At 39.7% G+C, this 15,278-nt stretch overlaps 1 protein-coding gene across 1 annotated transcript in view; it reads left to right on the forward strand.

The window, feature by feature from the left end:
• Positions 1-15,278, forward strand: part of LOC127418248 (platelet-derived growth factor C-like) — a 108,971-nt gene that overhangs the window by 61,343 nt on the left and 32,350 nt on the right. The window contains exon 2 of the mRNA XM_051658721.1: positions 2,103-2,301. Coding sequence (XP_051514681.1) covers positions 2,103-2,301 — 199 coding nt within the window. The remainder of the gene's footprint in view (positions 1-2,102; positions 2,302-15,278) is intronic.

The following is a 15,278-nucleotide window of genomic DNA, read 5'->3' on the forward strand; positions in this document are numbered from 1 at the left end:
TTGTTTATTTTTTATTATTATCTATGTCTTGCTGCTGTTTTTGTATTGTTTTTGTATTGTTGTACACTGGAAGCTCCTGTCACCAAGACAGATTCCTTGTATGTGTAAGCATACTTGGCAATAAAGCTGATTCTGATTCTGATTCTGACATGTCATCTTTCTATTTCCATTACAATTATGCTTATCAAAGAAGGCTAATATAACGTTGTACTGTATTACGTGTCTTGTAAATTTAGACCTATCACGTCGCATGCACAGACTGTGGAGTCTGCCTATTGATTTCATAAAAAAATTGTCAACACTTTTTTTATCCTCTGAAATAGTTACAATGGCTTTTCAATGATCAAAATATATTAATACAATTTATTAAATGTCCCATTGTCTTTGATAAACTTGAAAGATGAAGGAAAGATATGTTTTAGTTGCACTTAATGGACTTAAGAGCGGTTCAAAGCTCTCGTTAATTTACAAGCGTTTTTACGCATTACTTAGATAACAATGCTTTTGGGAAACACGTCTTAGAGATTAAGTACTACTTAAGTGCTGTTAACATTCTACTTAGTGCTTCAGGAAACCCAGCCCTCATCTGTTTGGTGAAGAAAAAAGATTTACTCACTTTTAGCGCCACTCAGTGAACATTTCACCTCAGAACTGCAGCAATACATGAAAACCCATGTCATATCATTTTGTAAAAAATTCGCCAGTCACGTAATTTTTCAGGATTCCAAAACAAAGATGAACTCAGTGGAAAACAAACTGTGCAAAGTCTTAGATTACAAAAGACTTTGAATTTTTAGTAACATTAATGATGTGAAAAGACTTAGACAAGTGTATATTTCCCAAAAAATGGGTTAAATAAGTTATTTTTTGTTTATGCACAATATTAATCTTGTAAAACAGGCTGTTCACCTTCAGATGTTATTGATAAACAATTTGGTTACTACTGTGTCGAAGTGATGATGCAAGTATCTAATTGTTTCAACTTATATTGACCATGCATATCCAGGGTAGGTCTTTATTAGTTCTCCTTCTCTGTGCTGTGGAGGAACTCTTGCGAAATGTTGGCTCAAGTGCATCAGCACCTGTAGAAGGAGACTTGGAAATTAGCATTGTGTTCTAAGAGCTCATTTTCTACCCTCCCTGGCAGAGCTGCAGGTATTGGGAGTTTTTATGGGTGCTGTATTGAGAAAGTCATTATAGTTTCTTCCCCTCTGGAGCAACAACTCTTTAAATCTTGTCATAACAGGGTGGAAGGTAATTCGGTATGTAATCATTTCTGAACTTTTAAACAGGACTGAAGTCTTGGCATACATCTCCCACTCAGTTAAAACATTGGCCTCAAAATTACATCAAGGTTCCTTCTCAGACCTGCACTTCCCCAGACTGTTAATAGTATCAGACCTCTTCAAAGTACAATCGATTAGCGGAACATTCTGTTCTAGATGTTTTGGCCACCCAAACAATGATTTTCAACCTTTCTTTATCACTCATCGCACTGTTGCAACTAGAAATGTCATTGCCAGCTGTTGTGTCCCCTGTAAATAACACTTTATAGCTCCTTGTGAATGATCTGTCCTTTCTGTTTCAATAGAAAGCCATTAGGGAGAAGCAACATCAGAGCAAAATATTGCATTGATACACAGAAGTTCATTATGCTCAGGTATGCTGTGTTTGCAAACTGTATAACATCCCTCAGCTAATTTAATTTTATTGACCAAACAAAATCATTTTCACATTTCCCTTTTATCTCTTCCTGAATATGATTAACATGTTTTCAGATGATCAATACTTCATAAAAAACAGAGGCCTTGAGTTTGGTTCATTCCTTGCTTTGTGTGGTACAGTAAATAATTTAGCGTTGCCCATGCCCAATCAAATTGCATATTGCACTGCCTCCATAGATTTTTCTCCATAATCCATTTTATTTATGTTTTGATGTGATACGCTAGGAGCTAAATCCTGTTTGATGTTAATAAGCATAAAAAAAAAGAAAAGAAGTATTCTCGAATGATTGTAATATGTCAGACCCATTGTTGCTCAGCTCTGATGAGTTGCACAGGTTTAGAAACATTGCAATAAACTTTGTTTGTTCTCCTCTGTAGGAGTGCAAGAGTCTCCTCAACATGAGAAGGTCCTCAGTGTCAATGGGGATGGCATTATTCACAGTCCTGACTTCCCCAACACATATCCCAGGAATACTGTTATAGTGTGGAGACTGGTGGCATTCACTGAAGGTTCCAGGATCCAGCTGTCTTTTGATCAGCGGTTTGGCCTGGAGGACGCTGAGGATGGCATTTGCAAGTAAGAGACCCAGATCCTTTGGTTGCTGACCAGACTGCACATGCACATTAGTGAAAACCCATTTCTTAACATAGAGAATCATATCTTAACATTGAATACATCATAATCAGCTATTCAAAAAAATAAATTTAAAAAAAGTCCTGTGACCATTATTGCACTCTGTTTACAATTCTTTCACAATTACACTGACATTTTTTTTTTTATAACAACATCTTTGTTCCCATCCATTTAACTTATAAAATGAAATAGATTATAATATTGTAATTTATTTGTACTTAATTTTGTGAGTTTTAACAGTTTCGATTTTCAGTATCAGTAATTTAATTCAAATTGGTGATTTTACTTTGATTTTACTTGAAATCAAGTGGGTTGAATTTTTTGTTTTTTAATGTGCTAAAAGACTATTTAGGTCATCATTATTACTCAGGTGTACTCATACATGCATTTCATAATTGCCATGTTTCTATGGTACCTGACAAAATTAAACAGAAGTTAAACTAGCCATTTTTCAGGAATGACAAACTGTGACCATCTGGCACAAGCTGAATTTATGACAGACAGGTTTTAATATAACAACAACACTGGCCCAAAACTAAAGAAAAGAGCAGATTTAAATGATTTGAGAGCTTGAGACATTCCTGAGTAGGGATGGGAATCTTAAGGAATTTAACGATTCAGCCTCTGATTCCTCTTATCGATTCCGATTTCTTAACGATTCCATCAATGATTCTTAGAGAAATCATTGAGAAAGAAATATTTTGAAATAAGAAATGCATTTTATATACATTTACTGCATTTATTGCCAAAATGTTAGATCATTTTAGATTTCAACAGAACAGATATGACAAATCAGAGATGAATTTAAAGGGATAGTTCACCCAAAAATGAAAATTCGCTCATCATTTACTCACCCTCATGCCATCCCTGATGTGTTTCTTCTTATGCTGAACACAAACTAAGATTTTTAGAAGAATTTCTCAGCTCTGTTGGTCCATATGCAAGAGAGTGGGTGCCAAAATTTTAAAGCTCCAAAATCCACATAAGGGCAAAATAAAAGTACTCCAGACAACTCTGGTGGTTAAATTCATATATTTTGAAGCAATATGATAGGTGTAAGTGAGAAACAGACCAATATTTAAGTCATTTTTTACTTTAAATTATCCTCCCTGCTCAGTCAATCTCCACTTCATTTCCACTTTCACATTCTCCTTCTTCTGTTTTTGGTGATTCACATTCTTCATGCATATTGCCCCCTAATGGGCAGGGAGGAGAATTTCATGATAAAAAATTACTTAAATATTGATCTGTTTCTCACCCACACCTATCATATCTTGTCTGAACACATGGATTAAACCACTGGTGTCATATGGAGTACTTTTATGCTCCCTTTATGTGGATTTTGTTGCTTCAAAATTTTTACACCCATTCACTTGCATTGTGAGGACCCAGAGAGCTGAAATATTCTTCTAAAAATCTTTGTGTTCTGCAGAAGAAAGAAGGTCATACACATCTGGGATACCAAAAGGGTGAGTAAATCATGAGAGAATTTTCATTTTTGGGTGAACTATCCCTTTAATACAATTCTTGTAAAACATATTTATTATAATTAACATATAATTTTATCGTAAACTGGGGGGAGAAAATTCGTACCAAGAATTTCACTACATGTTGTACTATGTATGGTTATGTATGTGACCAATAAAACTTGAAACTCTTGAAGTCTTTAGAGGCAATCCAATAATTGGTCCTACTGCAATTATATATTTAATAAAAATGTTAAACAAATATAAAATGTGCTAACATTTCATTTTATTATTATTATTATTATGAAATTACACTGATTACAACAAAACGTGTGATGTACACATTGTCATTTAAACAACGAGTCAATAACAGCATTGCCTGATTTAAGTCTCAGGAACCTTAAACATTACATAACATGGTGGTAGTTCTTGTTTCATTTTGAGCTGGACATGACAGAAATCAGATTCACTAAAAAAAACCGGCTCATAAGAGTCATTCATAAAGGAACCACATTGATCGCATGCATGTGTCAGCAGCAAAATGCATGTTCAAGAACCATTAACAGAACTGAAAGTCATGAAAATCATATGGTTCTGGTATTTTTTTTTTTTTTTTTTTAATGGAACTGGTTCTAGGTTCCCAACATTTATTATTGAGTGTTTTACTTTCAGGCATTCTGATTTAAAATTTTGCTTAGAAAGTGTTATGTGACAAATCATCACCACTAAACAAGTATCATCACACATCAGTTGCACTCTCTTGATAGCATCAGACATAAGATGAAGCATCCATTTACAGTGAAGCAGTATAAGTATGTGTGGGGAGGGAGGGGGGAACTGAAGTGGAGATGTATGTGCTTGTTGTGACCATGTCCATTTTTTAAGATTTAGAGTTGAAGGGAGGCCATTTGGGAGATTGGCTGTGCTGCAAGAAGGCTGATGAATAATGAAAAGCCCACCCCTGGAGTGATTATATTCAGTTATATATTTATTTCCTCCATGACTGATATGGTGATATAGAAAAAAATGACCCTTGCTGCTTTGTACATACTTAGTTGTGTCTCCAGTGTAACTCCATAGCATCTGTTTGTGATTCTGGAGAGATCTCTTACATGTACAATCACAGACAAATGCTCACACACACTCTACTGTATAGGTCACACACAGCCGAGCCAGCCAATCCACATTAAAAACCCACATTCAATTACAGGCTAGCATTCTTTCCTTCCAGGCCTCTGTCCATGCCACTGTTTTGCAGTCTGGTGCAATCTGTTGCAGACGTACACATCTGTGCAATTCTCCTTTCCAGAATTTAGATGATGACCCTCCTATAGCTGCTTGTGTCATGTGTAAAAAAAGGTTTACATGCCTCTTCCAATTATTGATATATATAATAATGCATTAATAACATTGTTTTTCTACCATATAATGTCTTAGATAATGTCTTACTGACTTGCGGGCATTAGCTGTTTGATGTTCCTCGTTGCCTGCAAGGCTTTGGTGAAACAAGGTTTTGTGTGATGTCTTTTATGATATGTGGCAAACTGTGTTCTTAAACAACTAAATCAATATGGTTTTACTTCATGTCAGAGCTCTCAGAAGTGTCGATAATTAATTAGGCCATGCACATTAATCAGCGGCTGCAACGTGATCTCATGAAAATGTGTATGTATTCTTACGTAAAGTTTGGTTCTAGCTAACTGAATCAGCAGATCTCTGGAGTCTTGCCAGCTACATATAGAGCATCTTCTAGTGGCTTTATGTTAACAGCACACTAGTCAACACTTTGGGTAGAGGACCACTTTGCAGTCACACTTGTCTAAGATCAGTTCAATAGTATACACGCCACTTATAATATCTGAAATTCATAAATATGCTTAATAAAACATGCCCATATTCCCATTCAGTAGGCACATCTCTGGCAAATCTAAGATGATTAGATCATAGACTTTTCCACATAATAAATTGGGACCCTAGATGTTGCTAAATGAATTTGCTCTAACCCATCCACTTTGTTTACATCAGACATTGTGGCCTTGGGGAAGGAGAGTAGAGTTGGTGTTGGTGTTTGCAATGAGGGTGTATTTGACCTACCTGTCCTAAAAGAGTGATCTAAAGAGAGTTTATGAATGTGTGCTTTGACTCAAGGTCTCTCTGTGTTATTGTTTATGAATGCAATGGATTTGGATGGATTTTAATGGATTGGATTTGTATGTTTGGAGCCAGAGATAAATACTTTTCAAAAGCAGTGCTGTCAATTTAATATGTTAATTTTGTGTGATTTAATTATAAAAAAAGCAATTGATAAAAACAATAATGTGCAATTAATCATGCCACCTGACCTGTATGTAGCTAAATTTTGCATTGAGAATTAAGACAGATAGGTAATTTAATTGATATGTAGTTATGTAAACAATAAAAAGTAACTGAAATCAGATTACGCACATGTAAAATTTAATTAAATATCATCTGGATATGTAATTAGGTTACAAAAAAAAATCAAGTATTTAAATACTTTTAGTTCATAACTACGGCCAGTGAAAGATTTATGTTGTATAAAGATATATCTAGTGAAATGGAAATAAAACAAAAAAATACATGGACTTCTAAAGTTTCTTTTTGTATGTCTTTTCAATGCTTTTCTTGTCTTCCACAATTCCAAAGTTTTTGAATTACAGTGTTCATTTGCGGGCTTTTCACAGCAAATATTTATATGAGATTAATTTTGTTTAATTAATTGTCATATTATAGTTACTTTGATTAAAGTTTTTAATCAATTGACAGCCCTGTTCGAAAGTCATTGTAACTGTACACTCAATTCATCACTATACTACTTGCTTGCACACATTAAAGCTTTTACTCACCACTATACAAGCATCCTGATTTTTACCTATGTACATAAAATCACCAAATGTAAGCTACATTCACACACATATCCACAGGCACATAAACCATACAACTTTCTACCCCCTTGTCATGGTTGGGTTTCTGTCTGACGGGACTGTGGCATTATCGTCCTGTCTTGTGTTTTGTGTGCCTTCTTTGTGTGAGCACATAGGTCCGGATGTTAGTGACCACCATGCGCGAGTTACCGCCATGCGCTTTCCGGTGATGTCACGGTCCTGTCACCTTGTCAGGATAGTTTTTGTCTGACGAGGACCATGGCATCATCGTTCCTTGTTTGTTTTGGTCAAAGCGTGTTTACGTTTTGCCGTCATGTGTTTCAGGTGCCGCTGGCATGCAGAATCAGTGTTTCCATGGGAACCCTGATTGTTTTCATGGGAATGCTGATCATGCCAACTTTCAGCTGTGAGCGGCACCTGCCCCTTGTTTGTTTCCTGCATATTTAAATCCCCTAGTGTGTCATGTCGGGTGCTGGATCGTTCAGTGTGGTTTAACGTTAATGTAGTTCAATGTTGAATGTAATCTAGCCTATGCTGAATGTGTGTGCTGTCAAGCAACTAACCTTGCTCTCTTGTCTAGTTGGTGCTGTCTCATGTATTTGTTGGTTGCCTGTCTCTGCCCACGTGTCGGGAGTGTGGTTACCTTCCAGCTTGCTGTTACTTGTTTCTCTGTGCTCATGAAGCTTCAATGGAGGATTCCTTGTAGCTGCAGCCAGTGCTGGGATCTCCAGTCTTCGCCAGCACAGTTTAAGTTGACGTTTATTGTTGTAAATAAATCCTTTGAACTGTTCCTCTACTATTGGGTCTCTTGTCTCACCCTTTCTGACACCCCTAGCACAAGTTCCACACTGTCATTCCTTTTTTAAATTACACTGCACACATCTTCTGTGTTTAAAGTATTGAGTGGAAAAGGCATTGCCAGTTGAACGAAGAAAAAAAAAAAACTTCTGTTTGGATCTAATCAAGTCAGCTGGGCTGGAATAAACTGTAATAAAAGCTGCATGCTGAATCCATCACAGAGCAAAGCCTAGCCCAGAGAGCAGACTACACAACTGTCTCATCATCCCTTCTGTTTGTTAAGGCCGATAAAAAAACTGGGCAGGATTTTCTGTACTACTTGGTTAATTTTACAATGTTGGTTTCTGACTCTGATATGAACACAAGGGTGCTTTAAGGGCTAATAATAAACAAGGTACTATAGTGACAATGTAGAAGTAGAAGGAAGCGGGAGTCAGAGTTGCGGTCCACATAAGTCTATTTTATTACTCAGGTTTCCAGTCACACTTTTTGCCTTTTCAGGTCTATTTTAGATTATACTCATCAGCTTCAGTGGTAACAGACAACATAAACACAGAAGTATTAAATTAACAGCTTTGCAGCATTCAGGTTCTCGTAGCATTAGGTCTGCGTGACTGGGACTCTCTCTCTCCCGGTCTGTTGCTCTGGTGGCCTTTTAAAGCCCGTCTCTGTCATCACTGAAATGAGACACAGGTGTTTAATATCGACAGTTACCAGGTGATGGCCCTTACAGCTTCCTCTCTCCCCAGTGACAGACACACGACCACGTCCTGCTCCACATACCCCCACCACGTCAAATTTAGACACCATGTTGACTTTCCGGTAATCTACACAGAACCGGACTGACCCGTCACTCTTAGGTACAAGAACAACCGGGCTGGCCCAATCGCTGTGCGATTCTTCTCTTACCCCCATCTTGAGCATTGCCTCTAATTCGTCCCAAATCACTTTTTTCTTATGTTCGGGCAAGCAGTACGGCTGACTACACACTACTACTCCCTGTGGGGTCTCGATATGGTGTTGTATGAGGTTCGTACAACCAGGAAGAGGGGAGAACACTTCTGCAAACTCATTTTGCAATTTGGCCACCCCTGCGAGCTGGGATGGTGAGAGGTGGTCTCCACAAGGGACCGGGGTGAATCGGCTTTGAACTTCACCTCTGGCCCGAGCTCTGCCCTCTCCGGAACTACCATCGTCATGGACATGGGGACCACCTCTCTCCATAATTTAAGGAGGTTGAGATGGTAAATTTGATGTGCACGGCCTCTATCCGTTCGTTTAACCTCATAATCGAGATCCCTGATGCGCCGTGTAACCTCAAAGGGCCCTTGCCACTTGGCGAGTAATTTCGAGCTTGATGTGGGGAGTAATACAAGTACTTTGTCTCCCGGTGCAAATTCCTGTAGCTGGGAACCCCTATTATAGAGCCGGCTTTGTGTCTCTTGAGCTTGGAGCAAATTTTGCTGTGACAACTGACCCAGTGTGTGTAGCTTTGATCGAAGATCAAGGACATACTGAATTGCTTTGGGAAGGTCCTTCATCACACGCCTCCCATATGATGTCAAGCACCCCGTGGGGCCAATGTCCATACAGGAGCTCGAAGGGGGAAAACCCCGTGGAGACTTGTGGGACCTCCCTGACTGCAAATAATAGGGGTTATAGCCATTTGTCCCAATTTTTAGCATCCTCGTGTACAAACTTGCGAATTATATTTTTCAGGGTTTGATTAAATCGTTCAACCATCCCGTCACTTTGCGGGTGATAAATGCTGGTGCGTATCGATTTAATCCCCAGAAATTCATAAAGTTTGCACAGTGTACGTGACATAAAAGTTGTGCCTTGGTCGGTGAGGATTTCTTTAGTTATACCCACCCGGGAGATAATTTTGAAGAGTGCCTCCGCAACACTGCATGCTGAGATGTTGCGTAAAGGCACCGCTTCCGGATATCACGTTGCATAATCCACCAGGACTAATACAAACCGATATCCGCGTGCTGACCGCTCTAATGGCCCAACAAGGTCCATACCAATTCTTTCGAAGGGGCCTTGATTAACGGTAATGGACACAATGACGCTCTTAGGGTGGCCGGTGGATTCACCAACTGACATTTGCGGCATGCCGCACACCATTTGCGTATATCCCCGTGAATGCCCGGCCAGGGAGCGGGTATAGGTTGAGAGGGAGGAGAGGAAGAGACAAGAGGAGGAGGAGAAGAAGCAAGAGAGAGAGAGAGAGAGAGAGAGAGATTTGGACTGCTCACCGGCTTCTGGGTAGGCCACCATGTGGGCTTCGGCCAGCTGGATGGCATCATCCACCGATGTGGGATGGCACTGGACCCTTTCTACAGTTCTTTGGGGCAGGCGAATGGTTAGCTGCTCCAGCACCATCAGCTCGATGACTTCTTCCATGCCACGGCCTTCCTTGGCTAGCACCCATTTCTGGCAGGCATCATGGAGCTGCTGGGCAAATGCGAATGGGCGGCCGAGGGAGCGGAACCGCTGGCGGTGTTGTTCTGGGGTGCAGCCAACCTGTTGCAGGACAGCAGTCTTCAACTTCACGTAATCCAGGTGGTCCTCAGCTGGTAGTTGCTGCGCAGTGAGCTGGGCCTCCCAGGAAAGCAGCAGCAGCAGGTGGAGGGCCCATTGGGTTAGCGGCCAGCCGGAGGCGGTGACTGACTGTTCAAAGAAACTCACAAATGCCTCCAGCTCATCCTGGGGGCCCATCTTTGTGAGCAAGAGATGCGGCTTCATCGCTGCCTCCGGGGTCATGGCGGAGAGTCCGCCTGGAGCTAGCCAGCTCCGTAAGGCCTGCCGATCCTCGGCCTGTGCTTGGAGGAGCTCCTTGAAGCTACGTTCTTGAGCGAGTAGAGCTTGCTGGTTAGTCTCTTGGATGCTAGCCAAGGCGCAGATGACTTCGCCCAGCGGTGAGGTGTCCATGGCGTCCAGTATTCTTCCTTTCCTGGGTTTCGGCAGCAGTGTAGAAGTTCCAGCAAGAAGGAAGCAGGAGTCGGGGTTGCAGTCCACGTAAGTCTATTTTATTATTTCCAGTCACACTTTTTGCCTTTTCAGGTCTATTTTAAATTGTACTCATCAGCTTCAGTGGTGACAGACTACATAAACTCAGAAGTATTAAATTAACAGCTTTGCAGCGTTCAGGTTCTCATAGCATTAGGTCTGCATGACTGGGATGCTCTCTCCCGGTCTATCACTCCAGTGGCCTTTTAAAGCCTGTCTCCGTTGTCACTGAAACGAGACACAGGTGTTTAATATGGCCCTTACCACTTCCTCTCTCCCCAGTGACAGACACACGACCACGTCCTGCTCCACAGACAATTATTAGGATTTTGGATTGTGATCAACTGTACTTTATTTTAAGGGACAGGAATATACTGTCTATTGAGGTTTATAGTGATAGATAAAGACTTTAATTGGAATTGCAATAGAATATAAAGTAGAATTCAAAAGTGTGGAGTACTCAAAAATCTGAAAGTGTAGAGACCCTATTGTTCTTCTAAGGATTATTATGAGGGTCCAAGCACTGAAAGTGTGGCAACGTGATAAATTAACATCAAAAAATGGGAAACAGGAAGTGTCTCATCTCTTCTGCGTGCATTGTGTGATTTACATCAAAAATTAGCTGTATGTTTCACCTTGCGGGCTGATCACATTGATGTGGCTATTGTGGGTCACGTCGTAGCGCCACCAACTGGCTGAAGGAAGTGTGGCACTTTAAACAAACTTTGAAATATCCCTCTTATGTTTACCTGAATTGCTTCGTTTTTTTAAATAATGTCAAGACGGTGCAGATTTAAAATTCTGAAGGGATTCTTTATATCTTACACAGTATTGCCATGGCAATGCATTAAATGTCATTATTTATTTTTATGTATAGTCACATGTTTTTGAGGTACTTGGCATGCTTGAATTTTCATGATATTTTGCACACACATCAGAGTTGTCGGCCATTAGGCCTGGGCAAATTTTAACACATGGGCATGGCTGGGGAGCATTGTAGTGCCACCTTTTGACAAAAGGTAAGTTTCTTCTATGGTCACCAAACTTGCTACATATATTGGCCTCATCAAGCCAGACAACTTTCAAAATTACAGTCATCAGCTCCACCAACATGAAGTTGGCTATTTTGGATTAAATGTGCTTTTTTTTTATTGCAGGCACTGAACTTTTGAATACTCCTCCTAGGGGATTCATGTGACTGGCACCAAACTTAGGCAATATTATGCCAAGAAATAATGTCAAGACACTGCTGAAGTAATATTGTAAAGGGATATTTGATATCTTAGATATTGTTGCCATTGCAAGTGAAAGCAGTTTTTAAAGTGAAATAAAAAAGCTATAGAAGTCTGTTTATTGTAATGAAAATGTGTTGCACAAACTTTTTTTATATAAATAAAATATAATACAAATATTAACTGAAATGTAAAAATACTAGAAAATCAAAGCCATATGTCTAACCCAGTTCTGAGTGGGATTTAACTTGAGACGCAGTACCAGAAATGTCCAGTATAGGGCAGCCAAGCTCCATTGTTGAATGATTCCCAAAATACCACTTCTCAGTCCCTCTAGGATTTTGCAGGTCATGTCTAGAAGGGATCCCTCTTTCGTACATTATGTATAGTCTAAGATGTGTAAGTAAACTCAGCAAAAAAAGAAATGTCCCTTTTTCAGTACACTGTATTTTAAAGATAATTTTGTAAAAATCCAAATAACTTTACAGATCTTTATTGTAAAGGGTTTAAGACCTGTGGAACAGTCGTTAAAACACTAACAGCTTACAAACGGTAGGCAATTAAGGTCACAGTTATAAAAACTTAGGAAGACCTTTCTAAAGAGACCTTTCTACTGACTCTGAAAAACACCAAAAGAAAGATGCCCAGCGTCCCTGCTCATCTGCGTGAATGTGCCTTAGGCATGCTGCATGGAGGCATGAGAACTGCAGATGTGGCCAGGGCAATAAATTGCAATGTCTGTACTGTGAGACACCTAAGACAGCACTACAGGGAGATAGGAAGGACAGCTGATTGTCCTCGCAGTGGCAGACCACATGTAACAACACCTGCACAGGATCGGTATATACAAATATCACACCTGCAGGACAGGTAAAGGATGGCAACAACAACTGCCCGAGTTACACTAGGAACGCACAATCCCTCCATCAGTGCTCAGACTGTCCATAATAGGCTAAGAGAGGCTGGACTGAGGGCTTGTAGGCCTGTTGTAAGGCAGGTCCTTACCAGACATCACCGGCAACAACATTGTCTATAGGCACAAACCCACCTTCACTGGACCAGACAGGACTGGCAAAAAGTGCTCTTCACTGACGAGTCATGGTTTTGTCTCAACAGGAGTGATGTTCGGACTCGCGTTTATCGTCAAAGGAATGAGCATTACACCGAGGCCTGTACTCTGGAGCAGGATCAATTTGAAGGTGGAGGGTACGTCATGGTCTGGGGCAGTGTGTCAGAGCATCATCGGACTGAGCTTCTAGTCATTGCAGGCAAACTCAATGCTGTGCGTTACAGGGAAGATGTGCTCCTCCCTCATGTGTTACCCCTCCTGCAGGCTCATCCTGACATGACCCTCCAGCATGACAATGCCACCAGCCATACTGCTTGTTCTGTGCATGATTTCCTGAAAGACAGGAATGTCAGTGTTCTGCCATGCCCAGTGAAGAGCCCAGATCTCAATCCCATTGAGCACATCTGGGACCTTTTGTGCTAGGGCAATTCCCCCCAGAAATGTCAGGGAACTTGCAAGTGCCTTGGTGGAAGAGTGGGGTAACATCTCACAGCATGAACTGGCAAATCTGGTGCAGTCCATGAGGAGGAGATGCACTGCAGTACTTAATGCAGCTGGTGGCCACACCAGATACTGACTGTTACTTTTTATTTTGACCCCCCCCCCCCGTATTTAACTCTGTATTTCGTTCTTTCGATAAACACAGTTAACTGATGAACACAGTTACACAAACTTGGACTATACATAACAACTGTGCATGTGTGAGAAGTTGACAAAAGAGGGATCCCTTCTAGACACGGACGATTTTGTGATATTGCATATTCAACCAATCTCTGCATTATTTGCGGTAGCTTGCCATGTTTTATAATTCCCGCAAATTTAAAAAATAAATAAATAAATAAGCAAATCTGAGGGAATCCCATCGCTTTCCTTCATGTTTGACAGTGGCAAAACAAATGCTTGAAAAGCCTGAAGCAGTTGCAATATATCCAAATGCACAGCAGCTGTTGTATCATCTCCATAGTAACAGTGTAAGCATTTCCTCCACGTTGTGCATTCACTATTAAAATCATTCACAGCTAGCATTTAATCTTCACCCTGCATGCTGCGAATGAGACACAAAAACCCGCGTTTATACAAAAAATCCCTACCATTCATTTAAAATCCCCATTAGTTGTGTAATAAAATGTGATTAGAATTTGAAGTGCTATTAATACAGTCGGCTACGAATCTGAAAATGGCAATTTATGCTGAAAGTAAACATTTTTACTGGTATAAAAAGGTAACTTGTATAGATATATGCAATATAATGTATATGTAACGTTTTTTTAAACATTTGTAGAATTTAAATGTGTACATAAATGCTCAAATATATGAACTCTAATTGTATTTGTTCATATATGGCCATATACCAGATTTAAATATCTTAGATTTCTAACGTAATAATTGCAACAGGCCTAATTATTGAATCCTCATTTGTGTTTTTAGTTTACAGATTTATTGTATGTCTATTTTAACCTTAGATAAGTTTTCTTGCATTACCTAACTGCACCGTAATTTGATGACCAATCTTTCATCGTGGCAACATAACTGATTATGTTGTGACAACCGGAAAAGTGAAATTCCTGGATTCACAGCCACAACATAACTTTGGAACTGTGCCAGTCCGTCATGACGATGTTGTGGCAACGTCGAGGAACAATTGTTGTTAGATGGTTACCAGTTGGTAATTTTTGCTTTTAATGATTATTTTAACGGTGGACATGCAGTAGTCTAACCTAATTTATGTCCTTATTTTCTCAACATAATTTAAATGCTATTTAAACAGTTTTGCATATGAATAATGAATGCAGACTAAAAGTTAATGTACTTCATTTATTTTGAAAGAAAGCAGAGAAAAAATGCAACAATAAAAGAAATTGAGACCTATTGCCACATTACTGCAACTAAATTACAAGGCTAAATGACTTCTGTGCTCCTATTAAACTCTACTTAGAACAACTTAACACCTAATGCATTGAATTACATTTGTTAATTTAATTTAAAGCCATTTTAAGGATATATAAATGGTAAATTACTTAATTACAATATAATCTTCAGATCTACATAACTGTTCAATAAATAAAAATGAATATATATGTGTGTGTGTGTGTGTGTGTGTGGCAGTCCTCTGCCTTTCCTATTAAGGAGGAAGCAAGAGTCGGGTGAACGTAAGACTTTAATGCCACACTTTTCAGCGTACATCAATACATAAACGTTACACAATAAACAAACTCATTCAACAACACTCAGCAGACTTGCTTTTCAGCAGTCACTGTGAAACAGTCACACACACAGCTCCGTGCGTCTCTCTCTTTCCATCTGCCACTGTCTTCTCTCCTTAAATACTCCTGCCACTCCTCCCTGAAATGTGAGACCAGTGTGGCGCACAGGTGGAACTCATTTACCATTTATCTCTCCAGCCTCGCTGTGCCCGACGCCGCTCGACCATGCCCTG

The sequence above is a fragment of the Myxocyprinus asiaticus genome, chromosome 27 (assembly GCF_019703515.2).
Source record: "Myxocyprinus asiaticus isolate MX2 ecotype Aquarium Trade chromosome 27, UBuf_Myxa_2, whole genome shotgun sequence".
Taxonomy (NCBI): domain Eukaryota; kingdom Metazoa; phylum Chordata; class Actinopteri; order Cypriniformes; family Catostomidae; genus Myxocyprinus; species Myxocyprinus asiaticus.